The 27,461-nt window shown below is 38.5% G+C and overlaps 1 protein-coding gene across 1 annotated transcript in view; it reads left to right on the plus strand.

Annotated features, from left to right (window-relative positions):
* LRRFIP1 (leucine rich repeat (in FLII) interacting protein 1) overlaps positions 1 to 27,461 on the plus strand; it is a 132,760-nt gene that overhangs the window by 102,571 nt on the left and 2,728 nt on the right. Inside the window, exons 12-22 of the mRNA XM_009887588.1 lie at positions 384 to 461; positions 7,972 to 8,004; positions 8,854 to 8,979; positions 10,318 to 10,389; positions 12,593 to 12,763; positions 13,690 to 13,782; positions 14,280 to 14,372; positions 15,520 to 15,612; positions 16,089 to 16,230; positions 25,987 to 26,033; positions 26,966 to 27,083. Of these exons, the coding sequence (XP_009885890.1) occupies positions 384 to 461; positions 7,972 to 8,004; positions 8,854 to 8,979; positions 10,318 to 10,389; positions 12,593 to 12,763; positions 13,690 to 13,782; positions 14,280 to 14,372; positions 15,520 to 15,612; positions 16,089 to 16,230; positions 25,987 to 26,033; positions 26,966 to 27,083 (1,066 nt within the window). The remainder of the gene's footprint in view (positions 1 to 383; positions 462 to 7,971; positions 8,005 to 8,853; positions 8,980 to 10,317; positions 10,390 to 12,592; positions 12,764 to 13,689; positions 13,783 to 14,279; positions 14,373 to 15,519; positions 15,613 to 16,088; positions 16,231 to 25,986; positions 26,034 to 26,965; positions 27,084 to 27,461) is intronic.

Raw genomic sequence — 27,461 nt, forward strand, 5'->3', positions numbered from 1 at the left:
TGGAAATATGGGAAGAAAGCTTACCAGAGTACCTCAGAGCTCTTGAAAAGTAGTAGGATTGAGCCTTTTCTATAAAGACTGAGTTGTTTACTTGTGACTGGTATCTTAAGATATATAAATAAATCAGTAGTATTCTGTCATTCTAAGAATTGTATCAAAACTCTACTTGGTCCGTCAGCTGAAATTACTGCTGGCCTTAATTTTTAAATGAACAGTTGAGGTGTCTGTTCTCTGACTTTCACTGCTATTCCTTTGTCCAGCTGCATGTTACCATTTCTGTAACTAACTTCAGAGGTAATGCTCTAAATCTTCTCTTGCTTCCCTTCCTAATTCTAATGCTTTTCTCTTTTCTCTGCTTGCTATTCTTGGTTTACCTGCGGCAGCCTTCTGAATACAGCTGCTACCTTGGTTCAGGATCTCGGGCATCTTCAAGAGCCAGCTCTGCTCGGGCCAGTCCAGTGGTGAGCTACTATATTTTTCTTTGTCCATAAACTGTTTAATTCTGCTGTCCTTTAAGGTCTTTTTTGTACAGAGGTCACTGTCCCTCATAAGACAGTTTCTTATGGTATTAATTGGACCTTCTGGGCAATACTTAAGACAAAAAAAAGGGGTGAATCAGATGAGAAATTATAAAACCAAAGTAACTTCTATGCAGATGTACATGTTTTTACGATAGAAGTACACTTTGGACTTGTGACAATGCTGAATTTTTCAAGTTGAGTGTAAAGCGCATCGGCAAGGGTGTTGTGAAAAAGACTGGGTTAGTGCCGCATCTTCTTTGGTTATTAAAATCAGGAGATCCTAAATATTCCTGCAGCGTTCCAGTACTTTAGTATCTCTCCATTCAGTAGTATTTTGGTGTTGTGTTGCTGCAAAGCTGCACGGCTATCCAGAGGTTGGATTTGAACTTATTTGTTGGACTACAGGTTACCAGGCATGGCAGAGTCTTTAGCATGGTAAAGTGCTAGGAGGACTACGGTTCCTGGAGTGTCTAGCATCGTGAATTCCCAAGTAGTTATGACTGAACAGGGCTCAAATGCTAAAGGCCTGTCCAACCCTTGTGACTGTAGTTGACCAAAACAAGACTTTTTCCCCTGCCTTTTACAGATATAAAGTAATTGTCTTCTACTTTTTTTCAATGGCGTATTGCTGCTTTCTCTTTGAGATTGTTCCATCTAGCTGTTTACAACTCTGAATATCTTTCCTGATTAATTTCAGAGCAAGGCCTGATAGTGTGGTGACAGTAGCAGAGTGCAGGAGCATGTCTCCTAGAGGAAATGTGCAGCTTACAGTAAACTAATCTATAACAAAATTAATCTTCCACAGAGTGAGTTTTGAAGTGTTGCACTGAGTTTCAGTAAACTGGCTTTGCTTCATGGAAGTGTCCCTCCTTTTTTCTTTTTTTTTCTTTTTCTTTTTTTAATGTGCTTGTTTGCCTGGGACCTGCCATGTATTACCTACCACATCCCCAAGATACAAAGTGATGAGGAGGGTGATACCATAAATTAACACATACAATGTACTCTTCTAGTCATAACATCCTATTGCCTTCATTGCTTTGCTGAGGAGTTGAAACTTAAATGCTGTAAATGTTGCATTAAGGACTAATTAAAAAGGAGTATCTGGATAGTCAAAGAAGCTACCACAGCATGCAACACAGTAAGCTGTAACATGAACATTTGGAGTGTTCCTCTTCAGTAAACACACAGAGTCTGCAGTAAGGAATGGCTTTCTATCTGATGTCCCCCATCACGCTGGTTCCCCCTTCAAACGTAGCCTGCAGTTTGAAAACCCGTATGCTCTGGGGTTTTTCTCCTGTAGTTAGACCTGTGCAGCAGGTCTGCATCCCAGCGGTGAAAGGTGCTCGAACTCTCCCTGCAGGGTTACTTTTTGCCATCAGGCAGGGAATTGGCGAACCTTTTGATCATCAAGCAAGCCCTCTTCTAAGTGAGAAAGAGCTGAATAAACTGACTGGAACAAAAGAAGATGGAACTAATAGAATAGAGCTGTGTGCTCTGAAGTGTTGGTGTTTCTAAAAGACAGGGGTACATCCATGCTTTAAAATGATGATTTAATTTTTTTCAAACGAAAAAAATTATTTTTTGCAGCTATAAATAAATCAGTATTCTAATTAGTCCCTGAATTGAAGTCCCTGAACTGTGTGTTTTTGCAGTATATATCTTACATTAGTAATACTTCTTAAATGGGTTTGCAAACTGAATTGCTGTTATCCCCAAAGCAGAAAATAATCAGAATAACCAGGGATTCCATTAAAGTTCTTTAAGTGTAAGAATTGGGTACCCATACATTGATGTTGGTTTCCATTATGTGGTTTTTGTGTGCAGTCTGAGTCATTCACGCAAGTTGCTTACAGTCATCGCAAAATGCAGCTTGCCTCTCCTGGGAACTAGAGGGGATTTTTTTGTCTTTTAATTCTTTGCTTACACTTTGGACTGTTTGTATGCAAGTGGCATGCAAGATGGTTAGCTGTGTCAGCACCGACGCTGGAGAGGTGCCAAGCTGAATCTGCTCTGCAAGGAGACAACAGGCACTTTTTTTTTTTGATTAGTAGTTTATTGCAGGGTATGAAGAGCTTCTGTTATTTCCGTGGCCTTGAAGAAGAGCTGAGAGTTAACACCATAGTGGGTTGAAAAGGCCCCAGTGCGGGGGCTTTGCTTCTCCTAATGCAAGGTAGTACAAGCCTTGTTAACAGGGTGGCGTTGCTCTTCAAAGTTCTAATTACTACACTGGGTCAATGCAGCAGCACCTTGTTTTTTTTGATTTTTGGGGTTTTTTTGTTTATTAAACAGAGAACACCTTTTCATGTAACTCACAGTGAGGATTCACTTGCCTTGCCTTTTACTAACAGCGGATTCAAAATGTTTTGATAACATTTCCAGTTGTGTACTTGATCTTGGCAGTAAAGATGCTGAAATAGAGCCCTGTCTTTCAGTGGGCTTAGCAGTGTATTGCTTCCACTCGTACATTCCCAAAATGTCATCTGCTTGGACTTCCTAAAGGAAGAATAAAAATCTCCTTGGATGATGGTGGTAACTTATGACAGGAAAAAAGTGGTTGTTTTTGTCTATGTAACTATTCTTCGTTAGAACTGTTTTAATATTGCTAACCCCCAAAACTGAGTTGTTCCCTATCTTAATGTATCGAGACATAGGCTTTCTTGATTCTGCTTTATATATCTTCTGGCATTTACGCACATAAAGATTAGATTCCATGTTTACTTTTTAAATGGCTGGTGAGGAGGAAGGAAAGGGGACTGACTCCGTTGGGTTGCAAAGCTGAATTTCCAGCATGTGTATGTAACTTGAGAGTGTGATAGTTTACAAAATCCATGTACTATACTCATGGGTGCTTAACACTGAAGTTAAATATGATTTTCTTATGATTATGGGCATTATTAGGCAGAAAACCAAATTTGAACTGTTCCCAAGCCTGATTATCATGAGAAATTATGTATTGAGAATGGAGAATGATTCAATTTAACTTTCTAATTTAAAGCATACAATATCTTGTTACTGCAGCCCTTAAATCTTTTCTCAGAATTTTGTTTCCCTCTTCTATCACTGTTCTTTAAACAGTGAGCAAAAAGTGACAGTAGTTTTCCTGCTGTGCACAGCTTTGCCAGCTTCTGTTCTCATTTACCGTGTTTGTAATACAGTAAAAGCTAGGAACAGACTTAAACACGTGTGGATATTTGTCTTTGTATGTGTTTTTAAGAATTCAATATATCTGCATGAAGTTTGCTGTCTGATTATTTTTCTTGAACATTTTTCTCACTATCCCCACTAGTGATTATTGTCTGCTGTCCTTGCAGTTACTGCAGATATGCAAATTTGTCAATTATTAATAAGGCATTTTACTTGATAAAAAGTACAGGCTTTAAGACTACTGAGAGCAAACATCAGGCCCATCTGCACAGATGGAGGTAAATCTTCTGCCTGAGCTAATGGCATGTTTTGGCTGAGATGGGCTTTTTTAATATGAATTGCTGGATTATTTTTTTGTTTAAATCAATAAATACTAGTGAAAGTAATTATTTATAAATTTGAAATAGAATGCAGTAGTATTTATCTGAATACTTTCTGGGGAAAGGAAGGGAAAATAATAGGCGACCTGAGAAGATGATCTTTCATATTAGCTCTCTCTGTTCTTGTGGAGTCTCGGACGACAGGCAGAAGCAGTCGGCATGGAGCCTAGCCACATGGGCTGGTACCAACAGCAGCATGATCATACAAAGTGCAAAACTGAAATGCAAGTGCCACTCGGCGAGTGTGCGGGCCTCAGGTCACGCATTAGTGCACGGTTGCGAGTAGCTTTTTTCATTTGAAGAATCTTATGTTCTCAACAGAAATAAAATGAAGACAGTCAGACTTAATTTTCATGGAAGCAGTTATCAGCGTGCTCAGGCTTTGCCTTCTCTCTACGCTTACGGATTTGCGGTAGGCTTGTAGCATAGCCCAGCCACTGACAGTCTGGGTGTGCTTTCAGCCCCTCTGGAGTGAGGATTTGCTGCAGTGCTAACTTGCATTTCAGAGACTGATAAGTTTGTTTAAGCAATGATGTTTGGCATAACACTCATTCCTGAGCGAAGATACTTCTGACAAATCCACTTTAGACCTGACAAAGTTCAGCAGTGATTTTTCCCCTGCTGACTTTTAAAGGCTTATTGCTAATCGCTAGTGTTAAGGTGCCTCTCATTAGAAAAACACACAGGAACCCTCTGTGTTACTGCCTGCCCCAGCCCAGCTGGTAAGAGGGGGATTGTAGGAGGGGTTGTACTGACTGCAGTACTTGTTTTTTTAATTCCAGTTTTTGTAGATACCATCCTGTGTCCAGCACTGCCTATTGCAAGATTATTTTTTTTTTCAGTGTGGGCCATATTTCCATTTCAAACTGTGCTGTACTACCTTAAGAGCAGGAAATTATCTTAATTTGATTTGTCACCAAGAAAACCCCCTTGCTTTTATGAGGAAGTTGATCTAAGTGCATGATCTTAGGCGGAGCTGGGTAGTGACAGCCACATACTGAACACACTGCAGTTCTCATACCCAAGGGTGGTATGTGGTGCTACCCAACTGCAAGCGTTTCATATTTCCCTTCCTGTCTAGCCTTGTTTAGTAGGCTGGAAGCTGGAAATTGTGCCTTAGTCCCCACTCCTCCATCAATTTAAAGATCTGAATATTTTTTTTCTCTTTACTTGCAGCTGGTGTGTAACACTTGACTGTCCCAGGGTCTCTGGTCTTTTCAGTAGGTGTTTGAGAGTTGTCTTGTTGGATGCACTGTGGTAGTGCTGCGAGGGCTCTAATTTTGGCTTGAACGTTCACTGGTGGCAAAGAGCTTCAAGGGTTAACCTGCTAGCTGACTGCAGAGTAGAGAGAAATACTTTTTCAAGCATTACACTAAAATGTTTTTATTATCTATGAAAAATAGGCAATATATCCATATATAGGCTTGTAGGATGATTTTGCTCTTGTTTCGTTTCCAGCTGCGGTAAGCCTCTGATATTGCTGACATTTTTGTAACATGGCTCTGGATTTATTCTGAAATTGCTGTCAGAAGAGGCTGAACTCTGATCCTGTTGTAGTTATTTTGCAGAGAGCAACCTATTCCCCTTGCCAAAAAAAAAAATGTGTGTGCTGGAGTGAGTTGGAAAATTACTTCCTTTTTCTACTTTCTTTACGCAATCAAGTACAAATTGCCCAAATTGTTGGTGAAGATGAAGGTAATCTGGGATTAGAGACAGACCCATAGCCTTGAGGAAACGAAAAATGGTATAATGTTCTAGAAATTAAAGGTCTAGTATCATTTGGTGAGTTCCTCTTTAGCTCTCCTCTTCTAGCAGGTATTCTGTTCATCCTTTATATTTTCATGTGGGAAAGTCCCAAAACCAGTGTGTTTGTAGGAAGGGCTACGCTGAGTATAGTACTGTGAAGGTGGAGAGGTTGTTTTCTGTCTGTCATTACAGTATTCTTTATTGAATGGTAATACAGAAGGCAGGTATTTGGGGCAAGAATTTTGTGCTACTTCAAATAAAAATAAACATTTTTCCTCCTGATCTTTCTCTGTTTGATTTCTTACTGGATCAAATGCCAAAGGGCTTGTCGGGGACTGGGTGAAAGCTGAAAACCTGGAGTTCCCTCTGGTGGCTGAGTGCTGTTGGAAAGCATGATACATCTTTTTGAAGGAGTGATACTGTGAATACATTAATCTAAAGATGAGCAGAATGAAAACTCTAAAAATATTCATCTAAAATAGACTTCTGTCTTTCTATAAGACACTTTTTACAGTTTTTTTTGTATATCACTGCCACGTAATCATAAAATTAAATGCTGCTAGTTTCAAACTGACTTTGCTTAGACAAGTGTTGTATAGCAGAAGCATCTCTGTAATGAAAGGATACTATGTTAAAATGAGAAACTGGCTTTTCTCAAAACAGATTAAATTTTTAAATGTTAATATTTAAATAAATTCGTAGTGGTAATTACTGGTTTTGAGGAGAAAATGCTCTGAGTATTCCATTTATGGCACCAAATGGAGGTATGGATGAGGGCATTGCTAGGGAAAATGAAATCTTGTGGGTGGGGGTGTTTCGTTTGGTTTTGGGTGGTTGTTGGTTGGTTTTTAAACCACCCCAAATTTAGAAGTTATTTAATAGCTTTAATTATTAAAGATTATACTACCTCAGAGAATTATTAAGGATTGTTTTGCAATAAATGTGTAGAAGCTTCACAGGTGTGGTTATGAGTGTGCTGAGTAGAAATGTCTACTGTATGTGTAACTCACCACATTGTCTTCAACATTTTCCCGTTTATAAATGAAAGCTTTTCTTTGACTCATTTGATGCCTCATTAAAACAGTATAAAGATTTGCTCTCTTCTTTATGTTATTAAAAACTGAGGTTGCACATTTTTTAGAAAATAGAGGACATTCTGAGTGGTGCCCTGAACCCATAAGGTAGAGTTTGCAAAAGGTTGTGTATAAATTTCTGGAGATAGATTTGGGAGTGTGTGTGTATACACTAATCTTTGGTAACACACCAATATTTACACTGCCACAGCTGTCTTGATAAACAACAACAGAGTGTTTGGCTGGGCTAGAAGGCTGCCAGTATACCACTTGGAGCTGTCTGGTGTGGAAATAATAGGCCGTTTGCAAAAGTCAGTTCATCTTGTTTATTGGGTCTGAACTGAAGTATCTGCCTTCATTAGCGACCTTCTCTTACTGCTTACAAATTCAGAGATCCCCCTCCCCCCCCTTGTGTTTGGAAAGTTTATGTCTAGTGCTTTAAGTCTGGCTTATTTTGCTTAGAACCCTAAGCCTTAAATTTTCTTAATGCTAATCATAGGGAATTTATTATATGAGGTGTGTTGTCAGTGTAAAAACCTGATTTGTAATAGGTACCTCTCTGTTCTGGGTTTTTTTTTTTCCTAGGATACCTTGGGTAACGTGAAAAATGAGTGGGGATCACCCACACATTGCTGTGTATAATTCAAAGAAAAAAACCCTATGCCTAATGTGAATTGATTGGAAAGAGATGTAGTTTTTGAATGTGTTTTCAATGAGACTTATAAACTTAACCTCAGCTATCCACTGGCTTCCCCTGAATCTCGTCTGATTATTTTTTTTCCAGTCGTTTAAAAACCGCTATTCCCTTTGGCTCTTAGGCTCTTAATCTGGGGAAGCCATTAATTTTCCAGAAGTCTTTTGAGAAACCATCTTGACTGTGGTGGTGCATGATCCCAGAAGTTGACATCTTCTGGACTTACTGAGTTCTGCTGAGCTTTTCCTTTCATTCACTCCTTTTTATATTAGTTCCGTTAACTGGCTGTTTTTTGAGTGGAGGGAAATTGCTAATGAAGTCTTTTACTGGTTTAAGAATTCCCTTTCTGATATCATACTGCCTTCACTTCTCCCTTATTATATAACGTTTCCTGCTAAATCTTTGTTTTACAGATTGAGGAAAGGCCAGAAAAAGACTTTGAGAAGGTAAGAAGGATCTTCTGAATTATTCTGCCAGTAATGCTTGCTTCACATTCTTTTTGGTAGGTAGAACTCACAGTGAGTGTACAGAAGTCTTCTAGAAAATCCTCTGTGGGACAAAACTTTGAATTAATTTATTACTACATTCTTTTTTAATGATGAACTTTTAAATCTCTCTGGTTATTCAGAGGTTAAATAGTTGACCTTTAATAACAGTTCGCTGAAATTCCTTTAAGCTAAGCCACGTGAATACTGTTTTTGTTTATTAGTTTTTAATTATGGTATTATGTAAAAATCAATAAAAAATAATAAAAAAAGAGGTGGATACTGTAGTAGTGAGAAATTGGCTTAATGCAGAACCCTCAGTACACTAGAACAGTTAATGTGGCTACTGTTGCAGAATAGATGAATATCCATGAAAGGAGAGTAGCTTGAGGGTTAGTCAAGCTATCCTTCAAGCATCCACAAAATGTATTATTACAAGTTTTGAAAATATCCGGCAAGATCTAGCCCTTAAAGACTTTGTCTCATTTAGAATAGTTAGAAGCAAAGCCATGCAAACTCCTATTTCAGTACTGTTTAAATACATCTGATCAACCTTTTCTCATTGGTTTCCCTTGTTAAATTTTGATCTTCTGATTTTTCTTCTTAGAAAGTTAAGTTACTCAAATTTGCATAATTCAGAAGTACAAGACTTGGTGTAACGTGTGTATTTAAAAAAAAAAAAAACCAACCAAAAAAAACCAACAAACCAAAACCAACAAAAAAATACCACCCGCAAACCCCCAAACTATTCACCCACAATTTATCTAGAAAAAAAAAATTATAAACACTTTTAACTGTGTGTGATTGTAGGGAGCACGTACTGTTTCAAGTTTATCAGCAGCTACCTTAGCTTCTCTGGGTGGGACTTCTTCACGAAGAGGCAGTGGGGATACGTCTATCTCTGCTGATACGGAGGCATCTATTAGAGAAATTAAGGTAAGAAGTACTTAAAACCAGCATAAATTGTTAGGAATCTGTCTCTTAGCTATGGCTTTTTTGATCAGAATTTTTTTTATGCCTTGCATTTGATAAATTAATAAACTGTAAGATTACTTGAAAGTAGGGCGGACTATAGAAATTGGCAGTAAGAATTGGGACTGACAGGCTAATACTAACTAGGACTGTCCCCTGTATTATTATTAAGTAGACTAATGTTATCTAAAGGATGTTATTAAATATGGTTTAGACTTCTTTGTGCAAAAAAGAAACTCGTCTCCCCTTTTGGCAGTTCTGACAAAATTAATTGTGTGCTGTAAATGAAAAATAAATAGTTTTACTACAGAGATGCTGCTGGGAAGCTAGTGTGTATTGCAGGAATATTTGGGTGAGGTCCTGTGGCATATGATAGCAGATCAGACTCATCATAATAGACACATCTCATCCTAACCTAATGAAATAGGAAATGGACTCAATATAGCGCACTGATCGGAGGATTGAAATAATGCAAGAAGCACTGCACTTATTGGGTGCTGTATTTTTTAATCTAGTTCATGATTCCATGAAGTTAGACACCTTTGAATAGCAAATAGCTATGCGATCCAGTGTTCATATCATTGAGTGTTAGTCTGGGTAGTCCATAGCTGAATTGTTTTTTGTAATCTGTTTTTTAATGCTCCAGTCTGAAGACTGTTTTAAAATGGGGAATATTGAGTTCTGCTAACTTTCAGGCATATGACTTACAACTCTTTTGAAATCACAGCCTGTTTAAAACATCTGGAATTTGTATTAGGGCCTCGGATACAAGTAGGTCTGTCCCAACTTCAGCACTGTAAAACAGCTGAAAGATAGCCGTTTGCAGGTGACCGAGGACAAAAGAGGCGAGACTGTGAAATAGGACTTATGATTAAATTTAGTGTGACGGATGGCTTTCATAAAGTCTTTCCTACATCTCCAGTATAGCCTGTATTTCAGGCTTGCTTTGGGAGCCCTTACCCTTAATACCAGGATTCCTCAAAGAGGATGATAATCACTGAAAGGGATAGACAAGGGGTGTGTGGCTGGGGCATATAATTGTTAGAGGTTTTCAAGCTGGGTCTGCATCTTGTCCTTAATGTTGAAGATTTCATTTTTTCTAGTCAAGAAGAGCAAGATTAGCATAAACTTCTAACCAAGCAATTTCATTGTCTGGCAAGGCTTCACGTTAGGATCAGACTGCTAAACCTGTGTGCTAGAAATATTTAAATAAGAACTTAGGATAGCTGCTTTTCCCTATCAGCTGTGCTTCTGCCCATTAGCTTCAGTGGCATCATTCACCTTTCTCACCGTTTCCCTCAGGATATCTATGAGTTAAAGGACCAGATTCAGGATGTAGAAGGCAAATACATGCAGGGACTGAAAGAAATGAAGGTACTGGTTTACTGCAGACTGGGAGTGTGATCATTAACACCAGCTAAACATTCAGAGTCAGTGTGAGACCTAGAACTGACCTTGCATGCTTTCTTCTGGGAGGGGTTGTAAAGTGTGTAAAAAGCATTTTGTTAACTGGAAGAGTATCTATTCTGACCTCGATTGATCGTGGTGAGAAATGCTTCTGAATGTTAGCTGAAAGCCTACTGATTTCTACTGCATGTTGTCTTTGCTGTTTTGAGAAGGTAATAGTTTCCCTAGCAAATTACAATAATTGTGCGTGGGTTTCTTTATAGTTTCCTAATCCAGGAAGCCTCCCAATATTGGAAGATGAACTAATACTGATGTCCTACAGTGCTATGAAAAAACAGAATTTAAAAGCTTGTATATTTTGTTTTGATAAGGTCCATCATGCCTCTGGGAAGTGGTGCATATGAGGGTGGTGACTATCATTTTGGTTTCATATTTAGATCACAGAAGACACCCTTACACAATTCTTTTAACAAACCTTCATATCACAAATCTTGTTACGTGAAGAATGAACACTCACACTAGTTGGAACAAAGGAAGTGCTTACCGCTTTCATGAAGACATAAACAAATTTTGGTGCAACAACTAACTTAGGCATCTGTGTACCACCACTGCATAAGTAAGCAGCAACAGAAGCTGCATTTTTTTGGAAAAGGCAGTCTTGCAAATATGTATGTAGACATCCAGGCATAAAATGCAACATTTATCTGCATTAACTGCTGACTGTGTCATCGGCTCAACGCTGTGACAGGTGAAGATGCTGTCGTTGTGAGCGAGAAAAAGAGTAGTTTGGCCCTTTTTCTGTAAAATCTGGTGTTTTTTTTTCCCTGATCACTGTGTAGCAGGTATAGCAAAATAATCACACTGCATAAAAAATGTAGGTAATTTTTCAGTTTGTGTCCTGTAGACACCCTTTTGTGGTGGTTTGTACCTAAGTTGCACTGCTTGATGCTAAGAAAAAACGTTGCATGCTGAAAGAGTGGTGCAGCAGCTACCTTAACTTCTTACTTGCATATACTTCCTTTCCAGCTAATTTCTGGGGTTTAATCCTACCACTGTTTCCAAATCCTGGCTGCTTTCCTTTGCTTGGTATTTCTCATCCTTGGGCTGGAAAGTGCACCAAAACACAGTTTGTATTTGGAACTGTACAAGTTCGTGTCCTTAAAGACAAATTCTCTTATGTGTCAATAGAAATGTAAACTAAACTGATTGAACCTTAATTTTGTCATCATCTCACCACTGCCATCCCCAGTTCCATTGACTGAATGAAAAGGGAAGTATATGAAAACTCACCTGTGCTTTAGATGTAATTATTAGAATTACTTAAGTTCCAAGAGAAATTGCGTGACCTGTAAACTAAAATGTTGACATGAGTGTCTTCCTTATTTGCATATTTGCACTATTTTCTTAAAGTAACTTGTTTTATTTCTGTACTAAATCCTGCAAAATTTGACTGCGCAACGTGGAAAATGATCCTGATCTTTATTTTGCTGTCATCTGTTGTTATCAATACCTCAGTATCTTACATTCAGGTCAAGTTGATAAGAGAGGTTTTCGAGACCCTGAAAATTGTCTTGTAGAGCAAATTTGTAAAGAAGGGGTGTGATATAGGAAGATTAATGAAAAACGATACATCAGGTCACAAAAGCTGCAGCTTTTTCATGGCAAGTTCTAATTCCCGAGTCAGTATATTTAGTGGTTCCCACGCTGCAAGGATCCACTGAAATTTGTGTGAAGTGACTGTCAAACTGCCTTAATTTAAGGCCTGAGATCATCTAAAATGATCTTAAATAGGGCCAGTTTACCTTTAAAAAAAAAAAAAATTCCAACTTGTCATCTTCAGCAGCTGCTTTAAGCTGCCAATGTGCAGGGGCAGGGGGAGGCGGGAGAAGGAAGAAAACTCTTGAGAAAACAGGAGCTGAAGCAGCAGAGAACAGGGAACATTTTATCTGAGGTAGGGTTCCTTGCTTGTAAATAAACATCTGGTGGGAACACAGGGGAGGTTACCCTCACCTTGGGACAGTTGGTAAGCCTCTCTAGCACATGATTAGCACTGGTTTCTGTAGGAGTGCTCAGCATGCTTGTGGTTAATGCTTAATTTTTTTGTTGAAGGTCTTGATTGGCAAAGTGTCCTTTATAACTGACTCTGACTGTGGTTGCTTATTCTTTGCAGGACTCTCTAGCTGAAGTTGAAGAGAAATATAAAAAGGCTATGGTGTCAAATGCTCAACTAGACAATGAAAAAACAAATTTCATGTACCAAGTAGATACCCTGAAGGATGCACTCTTAGAGTTAGAAGAACAGCTGGCAGAATCCAGGCGGCAATATGAAGAAAAAAGTAAAGTATGTATATCACTGTGGCATGTTATTTAACAGGGAGAGGCTGGGGCAGGGGGGTGGGATGCAGAGACCTTTCAGAAGAGGCAACCAAATTACCATTCAAGATTTTAAATAAGTTATTGGTTTAGTTACTGCTAAAGCAAGTGGAATAGCAGCATATTATGTGGTTGTAAATATGCAAACAGGAATCTTCCCAAAGTTTCTGTCTTATAAAGCAATTTTTGAAGAAGTAAAGAAATGTTTTATATGTAAGACTATATTAATATTACCACATGTCCTTTTATATTCAGTCTTTAAAGTGAATTTAGGGGGGTTGTTTGTAGTGACTTCTGGAGTATTTTTACACATAAAGCTCTTCAGAAGGCCTGTGAGAGTTGTTTATATAGTTAATGCAGCTACATGGTTGAGTGTTGAATTAAGTTTTACATGAATTTAGCATCAGACAGCTAGTGAGTTGGTGTTAAATAATAAAGCTGTGGCTTGTGTTAGCCTTTCAGATCTGGCTGTTTAGCTCGGGGCATTTGACTACAGTGTCACTTCAAAACACATAGTTCCTGGAAGATACGGTGTGTTTGTTTTTTTTTTTTTTTTTAAAACCTGCGATGTCTAGCTAACTTTTAGTACACGGTTATGTGGAAAGAGTGGGTTAAATTCGTGTCTATTCATCTGTGAAGCTGCAGGACTTGAGTCTAAAAGGTATTCACTGCCAGCCTGCTGCTCAATTTACGAAACCGGCTAAATAACGTCCGTCACTTCTATATTTGATGAAATAATAGTTTCTTGGAAAAATTGTATTTTTGTAGAAATGTGAGTAGAGGAATAATCAAGAATTGCATTGCAGTAAGCATTTTCTTTGTGTTTGGGCTTATTTTCTCCTTTTTCATGGGATGCTATTTTGATCAATAAAAATGTCATTTCATTATTCATAGGAATTTGAGAGGGAGAAGCATGCTCATAGCATATTGCAGTTTCAGTTCATGGAAATCAAAGAGGCTTTGAAGCAAAGAGAAGAAATGCTTGCAGTAAGTAACTTTTTTTTTTTTTTCTTTTAATGGCTTCTTTGGTTGGTATGTTCCCAGTTAGCAGTAGAAGTGTAGAAGGTGAGACATGGAGAATTTTATTCCCTACTCAAGTTTCTCACCTGAAGAAATACTAGTGTTTCAGGCCAAACAGGTTCAGAGCTGACTAATAGAAATAGTACTTTCATAAATATTATCTGAAGTTGGACTTCTTTTTTTGCCTTGTCCGTAATAGGAAATAAGCTGTGTTTCGAACAGTTGTTTGTGGAGGTGCAGAGGAAACCAATGAAACTCTCTAACTTTGTTGCAAGTCATCTTGTGGATAGTAAGATTGTCTTCAGGAGTGTAGATTTAGTGGAGATGTCAGAAACTGTGAAACTGTGCACGTAGATACTCTTTAGCACCTGACTTTTTTCATTCTTTGGCAACCCTGCAATCTTGAGCTTCTTTGTTAACCTGTTACCTGCTTTCTGTCTTCTTGTTTTGCTCCTATCTCTCAGGAAATCCAACAGCTGCAAAAGAAACAGCAGAGCTATGTCAGGGAAATTTCTGATCTTCAGGAGACAATAGAATGGAAAGACAAAAAAATAGGGGTAGGACTGTCAACTCCTGAAATGTGTTCAGAGTGGCGCTGTCATTATCCTCCTGAGTGACTTTGCTTGGTGTGGCTATCTTCCTATATTACCAGTGAACTAGCAAATAGCACATTTTGTCTTTGGGCACTATCATAAAATCCAAGAAAAATTTAGCTGCTGATCTGACTTTGAAACCTAGGGTAATTTATTTGCTGTGGTGCACCATTTGTATTTGCAATATTGAGAAAGGAAGTGCTATTTATAATGCAATTCCATCAGCACGGAATTTTTGCTTATTCAGGTTTAATCTGCAGACTAAGCAGAAACTCAAGTGTGATACAAAAGCAATAGAGCTATTTATGGGCTATTGGGATGAAAGTCTCCAATTCCCCCTTGCTTCTAATCCCTTCCCACCATCCTTTATCAAAGCCAAATGGAAACCCACTCTTAAATAAAAGCATGGCTTGCTTTTTTAACAATTAGCATTGAAAGACTTTCTGAATATAGAAGGGGAAAGAAATCTGGCAACTTGCCTGTGGTTGCAATGCCCAATGACTTGTAGGAATTTGAAATTCAAAATTTTCTGATTTTTGTTACTGTTCTATTTGTGTATTTATATAGAAACATTGGGGGGGGTGAGTAGCAAAATATGCATTTGCACATGGTACATCCCAGTCTAAAGATGATTTATTTGCAGCTTTAAAATGCATTGAAATGTACTGCACCCATGGTGGTTACCCATGGAATAAAAAGACTAATAAAATCTGCTGGGCCTGCTTTCATGCCATTCTGTTAACACATGGGAACTGCATTATGTCTTCAATGTGCACGTTCAAGTAATATGGATATGAATTAACTTGTCTAGCAGATAACAACAAAAAGTGGATCCTCATTTGAAGGATCGGATTGGGCTCTGAATGTCTTTAGTATTAATTCCTTGTTATTGAATAAGCTGTGCATTTCTTGGATTTGAATTTTATCTGTGTGTATGTAAACTCGATCCTTTAATCTGTGTAAACTTTACCTTTTTCATACATGCCACTTCCATGAATCTCTGAATATCTTAAATCTGCTCATTCTTGTTTACACTTGCTTTTCATGGTCTTTACTTGTCTCCCTTCCTTTCTTCACATCTCCTCGCCCTCTGTCTGTGTTGGGAACTCAGGCATTAGAGAGGCAGAAAGATTTCTTTGATTCCGTAAGGAGTGAGCGGGATGACCTTAGAGATGAAGTGGTTGTGCTGAAGGAGCAACTGAAGGTATGCAAGAGGAATAAAAGAAACTTATATTCAACTGCTGACTTTTTCCTCCTCTACATTTTTGCAGAAAATTTGAAAATAGAGTTCTTGCTACTAAGCTAGATTCATGTTGCCTATAAGTTGCCATTTCATTTTCTATATGAAGTCCTCCCCCCTAAGGTTGGCAGTAAGCCCTTAGCATAGACTGTAGGATTAAGCAGTTGCTTTTGTAGGAGGTGCTTCTCTGAGAACATTTTACATAGCAGATTTATGTTTTCTTAAAATAAATTTTAAAAAAAAAAGCTGGGATCACATATTTTCTGTCATAATGGCTAAACTGAGAATGGTAATATTCTGTGCTCTTTTCTGACTTCCATCCATTTTTAATGGGAGAATCGAAGCAATTGTTTATTGAGAATGTCAAGGATAGGAAGACCTGAATGGTCCTCCCCTTTCTGAGCAGCAGGCTCTAAAGCATTTCTTTTGCTTCTCCACAGAAACACGGAATAATCCCAGACTCTGACATAGCCACGAATGGGGAGGCATCGGACATTCTTGATAGTGAAGGACACTTGGATTCTTCCAAAAATGTTCCAGGCACAACACAGGCATTAAAGCCAGGAGGCGATGGGATGCTAGGTAAGTGATGTATATCCTTTCACATCTTTCTGTCTATCCATTCATTCATCTTTGCTTGGAGTTTGGGTGTTTGTTAGTGGGACAATTAACACATCACGCAGCATGCTACTTGTCAAGTCACTTCCTATGCATTTTTCTGCTTAATATTTATTATCACTTCAAGTATGTTGTGCAGTTTCCTGCAAAGGCAGACTTCCCATTCGAGGCGTCAAAGGATGAGAATACAAATATTACATTACAGATAAGTAGCAATCATTTAGATTACTATTTAAACCCCGAATTTGAAAATTGTCCCAGAATAATCCTACTGTTTTTCAGTATTTTCAAGCACGTGTCTTAAAGAATCAGAAAAAAACCTTTTTAGTTTCCTATAAAGGAACTTGTATGTTGGTTCATTTATGTACCTGAGAACTGTAAGTGTCTGCTGAACAAGTGCTGGGCACTACACAAACGTATGAATTCGTTGTTCTTGCTATCTAGTCCTATCAACCGTTTCATATTAACACTTCAATATTTTTACTTGCTATAACAGGATTAACACTGGTAAATTCAAAGAAGGTAACTCTGAGATGGATAGTGTTAGGAAGGAGAAATCTGGTTGGCAAAAAACTTTGTTCTTATGCAGCTGTGATGAATGGCCTCTCACAGAACTACTACACTAATGGAAGGAAACTAAATAATAGATTTTTCTGTCAGTTTTGTTCTAAATGAACATACTAATAAATAGCAACAGGCAACCAACTACTTGCTTTTAGCTGTTGGCTGCTTTTTCCTCACTCAGTTTTTGTGTGGAAACAATATGGAACACCAAAACCAAGGTAAGGGTGTATTTTCAAATGTAACATGTTTTCTATATCTCCTTATTCTGGTGGGGTTTTTTTTTGGTTTTGTTTTGGGGTTTTTTTGGCGTTTTGGTGGTTGCTTGGTTTTTTTTGGTTTGGGTTTTGGTTTTTTTTTTTTTGGAAATAGGTGCACCATAGACCCAAAAGCTAACTGCTGAAACCACAAACACTGTTGTTCTAATACCTGTTGCTTCTAAATATAAGTTGAAGAAAAACTGGTAAAGACTATCCCCTGGCCCCCGAAACCACAGAAGTCCCCATCCCTTTGGTTGGATGAAGTGACTGTAAGGGGCACTAAGTGCCTGAGCTTTGATCTGTGTTGGTAGTGTTAAGCAGCTGAACCATTTGCTTGCCAAACAGATTTTACATTCAGTGTATGTCGTGTACACTGATGATACCTGTTTATGACACTTAGGAGGAAAATACTACTGAGTAATCGTTGATTACCTCATTATAATGGCATCAGACAGAGTCTTGCATGCATAGAGTGGTGTTAGGGTTAGAGTTGTAGATAATATAGCTGAGAAAAAATAATCTTTACTGTTAGTGTTACAGCTGCAAGTATTACTGTTAAATCGCACTGCTTGAAACAGTCGTTCTCATCTACAAAAGCTGTAATTCACACAGCCAAGAGCATAAATCTTTTACTTCACAAAAACACAAGCCAGCACCAGAGACTTCTTGCTTTGAGAGGGTGGTGGTGAATTTCACTGATCAAAACCCAGGACCCTTACTAATTCAATTGCTGCTTTGCCTCACTTAATTGGCAAAAGCTGATCTTTTATTAACCTATTCTTTGACTCATTCTCTTTCGGGTTTTAAGTGGGGAGGTAAGTGTTATGGTGTGGTCCGTTCAACTTTCTCAATGGTCTTTTAGGCAAAGCCAATGAAGTGGACATGAAAAATGAGATTTTGGAGGATGTGGGGAAAAAAGAAATCTTGCAGAATACTGAGCATGAGGAACACAAAGAGGAGTCTGAGGAGCAGGAAGTACAGACATTGCATGCTGATGAAAATGCAAAGGCAGAAAAAATGGTTGAAGAATGTGATGCCCTGTCAACAGTGATGTTACCAGATAGTAGGTTTACAGAACAAGTTCAAAGCCTTACAGAACACGTATCGGGGAGTGCTTCTTCAAATGATGATGGTGATGCAGATGATTTGGGAAAGGAGACCAAGTCTGCAGGCACCACAGTCCAACAGCCTGTTAGTACAGAGGTTGAACACCATGACTTAAATGCAAGGACAAATCAGAACTTGGAGATGGGCTCTCTGCAAGGTCATCAGATTTTTGAGACTCCTCAGGAAATGCCTAGTGGTTTGGGTACAGAGCATGAACTGGAAAAAGCTGCACCTGAAAAAGAAGAACAAGAGGATCTTAAAACTAGCCGTGGCCTGGGCGGTAATGAAATGGATCAGGAAGCCGACATTGCAAGTGAGAGCTGTCAGTTGGTTTGCAACCAGACAGAGCTACCGGAGGTTACAGTAGCAGGCTTGCTTAATGAAGAGATAAATGTGGAGAGCAATGTTGAGGGACTCCAGTGCCCAGAAGAAAGTGCTGAAAAGAAGGTTACAAATGTCTTGGAGGAAGAGCTTGTTGAAAGCAAAGACTGCACTGATGCAAGAATGGATAAAACAGGAGGTGATAGAGCTGAAGAAAATGAGGTTGGGAACACAGTTCAGGGTCAGACAAGGGAAACACTGTCTGTGGGTTTGGAGGGGACAGAGTTGTGTGACAGTGGTGTCCCAGCAGATACGAGTGAAAAAGTAAGTGGAGGAGATCAGGCACACATCCATGCAGATTCTTCAGAGGACAGTCCTTCAGCATCATCAGAGGAACAAAATATGGAAGATAAATCTCAACTTGAAAATGCTACGGCTGAGAAGGACGGACAGAAGGAAGTATTAATAGAAGAGTTGGGGTTGTGTTCAGATTCTGCAGAAACAGGTGAGCAACATAAGGCATCTGTGGAGGCTGTAGGCTGTATTACTGAGGTAAAAGGAAGTGTGCTGCAGCAGGCAGAGCCAGACACAGATGTTATGAAAGAGGTAACGACTCAGGAAGACAGTTTAGACCCAAGTCTCTTAGATGACAAAATTAAGGAGTCAGAATTGGAAACAGAGGATGAGTCTGGGAAAGGAAAGGAAAGCAGGACAGAATTGGTGGGAGACTTACAGCCAAAGGTAGAAGTTCAAACAGTTCAGTGTAGTGAAGAAACAACAGGTGATACAGTGGGAGAGAAAAATATTAATTTAGAAGGTGAAGCGCAGAATGTAGTTAAACAAGAGGAAGGTGAATCTAAAGAGGAGATAACTGTAGATGTTAGTGTAACTACTGAAAACAAAGTTGATAAAGAAACACTGAAAGAAAATGAGCAAGGGTTAGAGCTTGCAGACCACCATGGTGCTGGATTTGCTTCCGAGGAAGGTGCAAATAATTCCCTGGCACAGAAAGCTGAGCAGGATGAAAGTGTTAGCGAACAAGTTAAATTGGAGGGCCAAGCAGAGGAAAGACTGGAAGATGATGGTGATGCATTTGATTTTGATGAAGAGTCAAAACAGATATTAGAAACTGATGAAAAATGTGATGGAGGGAAAGCTGATACACAGAAAGAAGAAGGTGATGGAGCAAATGGTGCTCTTGGAAAAACTGTCCAAACGGACAAAGCTGGAGAAAGAACAGACAAAATAGAAGCCAAAGACACCTTGACTGAAGATGACAACTTGCAGCATAAAAAAGGAGATGAGCCTGAAGAAAAAGAGTGCTTGCAGGGGGAGGAAGCATCATGGAAAACTGGCGAGAAGACTGATGTGATGGAAGATGAAATCAAAGCACCAGATTCTAATAAAGTGGAAAAAATACCAGATGAAAATGTTTCAGAACAGGATTTGGAAAGTGCTGGCAATAACAGGGATGAAAGCAAAGAGGATTTGCAGGGTGGTAGAAGGGGTAAAGGTAAATCCAGAGATGACTGTACAATATCCTAAGTTCAAAAGCTCAAGGCTACACGAGTTATATGCCATTTGATCAGTCCCAGTACAGAAGCATGCACTTTGCACAATACATCAGGCCTTAGGAATATTCGTAAAGTTTTTTCTTTATAGGTAGCTCTCATCATAATACAATGTTACGTAAGTGGTAATGATGCAAATACTAAGTTATTCACTGACGTACCTAGCCACAAGAAATTGTGCATGGGTTTGGTTTTGCTGTGTGTCAGGTTTAAAGTTCATCACCAAAAGAGCAAGTTTCACAAATCAACTATTCAGACTATCTTGCAATTAAAGTACTTTTAGTGTGGATAACTGCTACTGAGGAATTTCTATAGGAAATTCTTTTTTTCTAGCCTAGGTGATAGATGTATTGAATGTACTTATGTGCATTGGACCTTTGTGAACTTACACACATACTTATATGTGTACTTACACACATTAGATCCACAGTAAGTACATTAACGATTCATGAAGGAACTCAGTAGATCAGCAACACTGATCTGATGTTGGAATTTCTTTCTGAATGATTCAAGCCTAGCAACCAATTTGGGTTTTTTTCTTTACTATGGAAAAAAAAGATACTATCATTCCACCTTGTGTGTGCTTCTAATATGGTCATATTCCAAAATATTGTTAGAACACTGAATGTGGTTAGTTTAAACACTTTGGAAGAACAATATACAGTTTGAAGAAAGTATAACATACAGGTCCTAGTTTGCTGAAAGGAATAAATATATACGTTTACTTCATCTAGGCACTTTGCACCACAATAGGCCTTTTACACCATGTCTCACATGGTTGGTTTTTTTTATTTTTTCTGAAGAAAGTGTCAATACACACTGTAATGTGTGCTTAGGTTTGCTATCAAGTACTGTCTAGCTATGAATATATAAAATATCTATTTTTCCAAAAAGTCTTTTGTTTAAAATTGCATTTCTTTACTGCGTTATTTTTTGCAAACTATCATTCTGAAGGAATGTTTTTCTCTCTGAAGAATTCTTACCTCTTCCTTTCTGGAAAGAAGACAACTTTGCATGTCTTAATTCTTGTTGGATATTAGACCAAAGATGATTATTGTTCTGTATACTGTCCCCTGTGCCTTTTTTGAAAAGCTGGATTGCTTTGAATTGCAGGTATAAATTAGACACTTTGACTCCATTGGTGTATTTCTTCTTGCGTCATTGCTAGTGCTTGGGAGGAAAAGCATGTTAAAAAATCATTTAAAGTTGTTTTAAGCAATGAAAGTCCCAAGAGAACACAAGTTGAGGAGTTGGGGGGGGTGGGGGAGTGGTGTATGGAAGGCTGTATTTGTGTTGATGTTACAAAGCTGATGGAGTACAAACAGACTGCAAAATTTCAAGATGTATATCAAAATGTACTGAGCTGTATATAATTTAAATAAACATATTTTATACTTTAACTTGCTTGTCAAGACCACTGTTTATAAATCTGCATAAATATTTATTTAAATCTATATAATTTCAAAAAACATTTTTCTGCAGCTTTGTTAAATTTATTGCGTTGTGCTACACAGCTAGAAGAGCTATCTTACTAGGAATGGGCACCCTTAACTGTAAACCTGTAACTCTTTTCATATGGCTCCTCTCCAATTTACAACAGATCCAGTATGGTTTCTGTAAGTATTAGCAGTTGGTCGTCTTAAGAGTTTACACTAAATGCTAATCTAAAAAGTCATAGATCTTAAAAGCATCTCTTCTTACTATGTAGCAGTGTTTATTTAAAGATTTGTTTCTGCTATACTCGCAACAGTAATATATGGTTTAATGTTGAAAGTATTTTAAATGTATTTATATTTAAACGTTAAATACACTTAAATATATAATTAAATGCTCTTACCGGGCTTCACCTATACTTGTAGATGGATCTATAAACAACTCTGAGTTAAAGGAGGCGCATGCCAGCATTTCCTTTATTTTTTTGTATGAGCTTGTTTCTAATAGAAATCCTTCTGGATGGTTGAGGGAGTTAATGGTGAGCTGTCTTTAACTAGCTTTTCCACTTCAGAAAACAAAACATCTGTAACAGAATTCCTTTTTAAAGCCAAGGCACAGAAGGAGAAAAAATGACAACTCTAGTCTTAACTAACTGTCCATGTACCAGCTTTTATCCCATAGTAACTAGCCAGATCTCAGTGAAACTGGAGTAGGAGCAGGAACATGGACAGGCAATGAAGAATAGCTGATGTACTATAAATCCGTTCTTGAACATTAGCTGCTTAGTGCCTCTGGCAGCTGGTCCCTGACTGCTGGAATTGGGCAAGTACCATGGAGGAGAAGGTCCATGGTGTTCTTTACCTCTTTGGTTTTTGCCTGAGTATATGCGCATCGAAGGATAAATCATCTTGAAGATAAAGGGACCTGCTAGATCTATATTCCAAATTTAGTAACTTTAATATTATATGCCAGATAGCATGAGTGAAATGTGTGCCATAAGAGAGAGGGAGGGGACAGTGTCTCAGGAGGAATTCCCTAGAAAATGCATCTTTAGTAAAGTTACACAATTGAAAACCATTTTTGGCATTTTCTCTGCACTATCTAACAGATGCAAGAAAAGATCTAGCTTGTCTCTCTTGTTGGTTTTGACTTTCAAAGACAGCAAAATATCAAAATCAGTCTTTTCATGATGTCTAACGTGAAACCAGGAAATCATGAGATGAACTAACATCAACATTTGTATTTGCTGCTGCTATGTTACCCATTTTGTTTTGAGCAGGGACAGTCTGCTGATATGTGCTGCAGTAAGCACCACTCTCAGTGTATGACTCTTGTCTTTCAGAATAGCTCCATAGATCCAAGTGCTGGCTGGGTTTTCTGTTCAATACATAGTAGGCACATGATGCCTGTAGCCCAGGTTTGTGCACAACTGTGAATTTGAAGCTAGCCTTGAAACGCTTTCAGAAGCACTAGCTGAAGAAACTTTTTTTTTTTACTTATTCAGCAAGTAATAGTGAAAGGCCTTGGTCAGTATTTCCTTTATTGTGGAAAAGAACAGTCCTCCTGTCATTAGGGTTTGTTAGGTGGACTGTGCCACTGAAGCAGCACCCTAGTTAGCAATAGAGTCAACTGTGTTACCTAGGTAATGAGAACAGTCATTTGACTTACAAACAGACCTGTACAATAGCAGAAGACACTGGTGACCACCACCACTGCCACTACCCCCTACAGTCTGTCCTGCTCTCTCTCAGGCCTTCCCAGGGCCCAGCTCCTCTATTAGACCTCTGTTTAGCTCCTTTGCGTATGAAAGCCATGAATTGGTGCAGTGAGTAGCCTGGGAATCATGTTACCAAAGTAAAATGTAAGTGAGATCAATGTCACACTCTAATTATTCATTGCAGTATCTTCGTATGTGAAATAAGGATAATGACTGTTACAGATGAGAATTGTAATTAGCTGGTTCCTGTCCTAATTCAGTAGATTGCTCTTTTCTGCTCACCTGTTTCTCAAGGTCCTCAGATCCTTGATTTGTTGGAAGAGTCTCCTAAATGCAAAAATGAGGTGGCTCTGCAGATATCAGTTAAAGCTAAAGTAAGTTTTCTGTGTTAGTGTGGGGTTTTAAGATAAGTGAAACCTAAGAGACCTTCATCTATACATGCAGAAAACTTTTCTACATAAATGGCAATTTTAGCAAACTAATTTTTTCTGTGGTCTTGTAAATCCTGCTGCTGACATGTCACCTGTCCCAGTGGGGTGCACTAATGTCTGTAATGAGGGAAGAGATCAGATTTGAAGGCTCATCCCAAAATGCTAGCATCCATTTTTCAGGGAAAGGGATTGGGGGAAGCTGATGTGCTTCCTTACTGGAAACGAGGAGCTGTCCTTTCTTCAGGCAGGCATATTTCACCCCTCAGCAGTGGTTGTGCTAATGGAAGTTACTTAGCTGTGTGCATGACTAGGTTATTTTCAGGATCAAGGTTGATTATTTGGCCCGTTTGGAGTCAATAAGTTTGGGCTAACTTTGTAGTGGCCTAGAGTTTTCCTTCTGCATCAGTCCTTATTCTCTTTCCAATTCTTAGTAACTTCATTTCTTGATCCCTGCTGATCTGTGACTCCCAAATCTATCTCCAAGTCTGAATATCTCTGACCTTTCTTTTACTGTTTGCTGTCCTTGCTTTCTTCATTGACCTTTATTTTTCTTCCTTTTCTTTCATCTTTTACAGAATTTCTGTCTTAAGCTTCCTTTCTTTCCCATATAGATATGTGAAATTGTTTCATTATTTAGAAGGGGGTTATACTGGTAAATTTGTTACTCTTAATAGTTTACAAAAATGTGGTTGGTTTGCTGTTTTTCTTTTATTTTGTTTTTCCATGTCAGTGCTCAGGTGTAACAATGTTGTGTGTTACAAATGGCTAAAAAAAAAAAAGGATAGGACTGGAGGAGTTTCAAAATGAATGCATAGAACTGCTGAATGGGGATGTCACTTTAAGATCTGTATTTGGGTGTTGCATCAGAAGCCAAGGTAAAGGTTTTATTCCATGCTCTAAAATGACTGTTAGTATATGGGAGCGTGTATACCCAGGAGGGGAATGACTTACCACATTATTACTAGCTAATGGACTGTACATATTTGCCATATAGAGGGACTTGCATTTGAAAACTTCAGTTTTACCCATGATTTGATTCAATATAGACTCTTTATTCCCTTCACTTCCTGCATTAACAAGAAAAAATGGTGAACCACAAGACTTAGGCCTGTTCAGGATTTCACAATGAATGAGGACTACAGTGTTGATATTTTTAAAGCTTTTAAAAAATACTTAAGTCTATGTACCTGGTAAAAGCCCACCAGCCTTTTATCTGCAATTTGTCAATTGCTTTCCTTATGTTTACAAGAAGTCCTTTTTCCTGAGTGACCTTTGTATTTTAACCACTGAATTAACAGGCCAGACATTAGATGTGGAGTTGAGCTCAGAACATCCACTGGCTTGCTTCTGCACAGGTGACCACTTGCTGGCAAGGGAGGCAAACTAAATAAAACTGCAATAAACATACACGTCAACCTTGTGGAGTAAGACCTGTCTGAGGCCAATATATCCTCTTCTAATAAGAATATTTAAATCCTATGTTCCAGTGTACCACTGTTGAGGTGTACCTGAACAAACTAAGGTTGTTAATGAGGTAATTTTAGTGATATGAAAATTTGTGAGTACCTGCTAAAAGGCTTTCACATTTTGCATCCCTTAATAGGGACGAAAAAACCCAAGTGATTTGGTTACTTACTTCTATTTCTTTTTTGCAGTTGTCTCACTCTGTAGTCTGCACTTTAACCAATGCCACACATATCCATGTGCTGATCTGTAGCAATTCCAAGTTCAAGTGTAACACAACAGTTGGTCCAGATTGCCCATCACCTGCTTGATGTTTGACCAGGGGAATTGGCTATGAAGGATTAAAGAGAAAAGAATGTTTTACCAGGCTTCTGCGTTTGAAACCAAAATAATGAGCAAATGTTTTTCTGGTCACAATACTGGAGATAACACCAAATGTTATTGCCATGCTGTTTAGTAAAAGAAGTGAAGATTTTAAGTGCTGAGAATGTGCTTAGCTATGATTATATTATAGGTGTTTACAGTATTTTCATTGCGTTAAACTTAAGATTTGTGAGATTTTGTGTTGCAGTTGTGTTTGACCCTAGAGTTCTTGCATGCTAACCTAACGTTAGCCTCTTTGCATGCAGCTGGGTGCTGCTACTGCCGTGACAAGCATGTTCTGTGAGAATGACATAACCTCCCCTGGCTGCAGCCCCTTCCCAGCCCTGTCTGTGGCCTCATTTCCTGTGGTACGTGCATAACTACCTTCATCATTAGTTTCACTAACCTTAATGGTTCAGTCTTATATCAGATGCACTCTGAAATGTGCGGCTCAATCAAATCGGCACTGAACTTTCAGTTTTCTCTTTCAGACAGGCTGAAAAAGCTCATTGATGAACGAGAATCCTTACTAGACCAGGTAATCACAGGAAAACTGAAATACTGTGTGTTTACTAAATGTGTGATAAGAATGGTAGACATCAAAAAAATCAAAATGGCCCTAACTTAAGGTGTAGAACAGCAGTGCAGTTGCCTTTCAGAATGTGTGCTGGGTTGCTCTTACTGAGGACTTACAGCGTCGCTTGCCACTTTATTCTTCCTTTGAAACATTTCTCCTGCGTGTTAACTCAGGATGTAGAGGAAAATAGATGGGACCCACTGTGCCTGTTCCATGTTTCTAACCATCACATTCAGTGCTCAGAGTATTGCAAGTTGCTGTCCTTAGTCACCTAAAACTCCTCCATCACTGTTTCTGAAAAATAGTATCTCAAATTGGCCAAGGGAAAAACAAATATGGTCCAGAAGTTGTAGAAGCAAACTTTGTCGCCAAGAGTAAGCCTTCCTGATTGCTGGGCCTGTGGGCAATGGGCCATTTGAGAAGAAATGCTGGAGGAATTGCAGTAGATGAGTAAATACCAATTAAAGTAATTATTGCTGGTGCCATGATACTCCATAGCTTGTTCAGAAAATTTTAGCTGATCTCTTTCTCTGCAGGATGTTCTGTGCTTTCATTGATGGATTATATCCTTGGCCTTGAGACTTCACGCTGTTTTGGGGTTGAATGTTTTACTTGAATGTGACTATAGAACTTTTACAGCTTTTCTAATAAAACAGTCATCTTCCACTCCTTTATGGTTGGTCCTGAACTTGTGCATAGGCACTGATACTTAAAATCTGATGAGTCATTTGCCAAAAGAATGTCTAGGAAATTGTTTTGTAACAAAAGATTCTTTTGGAATTTAGTTGTTGGGGTTGTTTTTTTTTTAAATTGGTTTATAATACTTGAGTGAATTTGAGTACTGAGTCACAATTTTCCCTTATTTTAATAACTAATTAATTTGTGTCCTTCAGATTAAAAAATTAAAGGGACAACTGGAAGAAAAGCAAAAGAATGGCAGGATGGAAAATACACAGTCAGAAGATGAAGTTCTAGAAAATGGGACAGATATGCACATGATTGACCTCCAAAGTGAGCTACATTTTGATTTTAAAAGAACTTTTGTGTCCTGCATGTGACCGAGAAAACGTATCTGTTCAATGACCACATTGCTCTAAGTAAAAATGAGCCCTATGTTTTAAGGGAGCTTCAAACTGGGAGCCAGCCATGCACCTCTACTAGAGGTGAGGGAACAATTATCCTTTGTTTGAGCAAGATTGCAATTGGAAATCTCCCTTATGTTCCCCAGGAGAGCTGGGTTCAGTTCCTGATTAATTCTTTCAGAGTGGTCAGAAGGGAATCAGTTAAGACTGGGAATAGTGCCTATCTGCTGAGCACTTTTTTGACAGAAGAGCACTTGCTACTCTACCACTGCCCCAAGTAGATTCCTGTACTATGGAAATTTTATGA

The sequence above is a fragment of the Charadrius vociferus genome, unplaced genomic scaffold (genome assembly GCF_000708025.1).
Source record: "Charadrius vociferus isolate BGI_N301 unplaced genomic scaffold, ASM70802v2 scaffold136, whole genome shotgun sequence".
NCBI classification, from domain to species: domain Eukaryota; kingdom Metazoa; phylum Chordata; class Aves; order Charadriiformes; family Charadriidae; genus Charadrius; species Charadrius vociferus.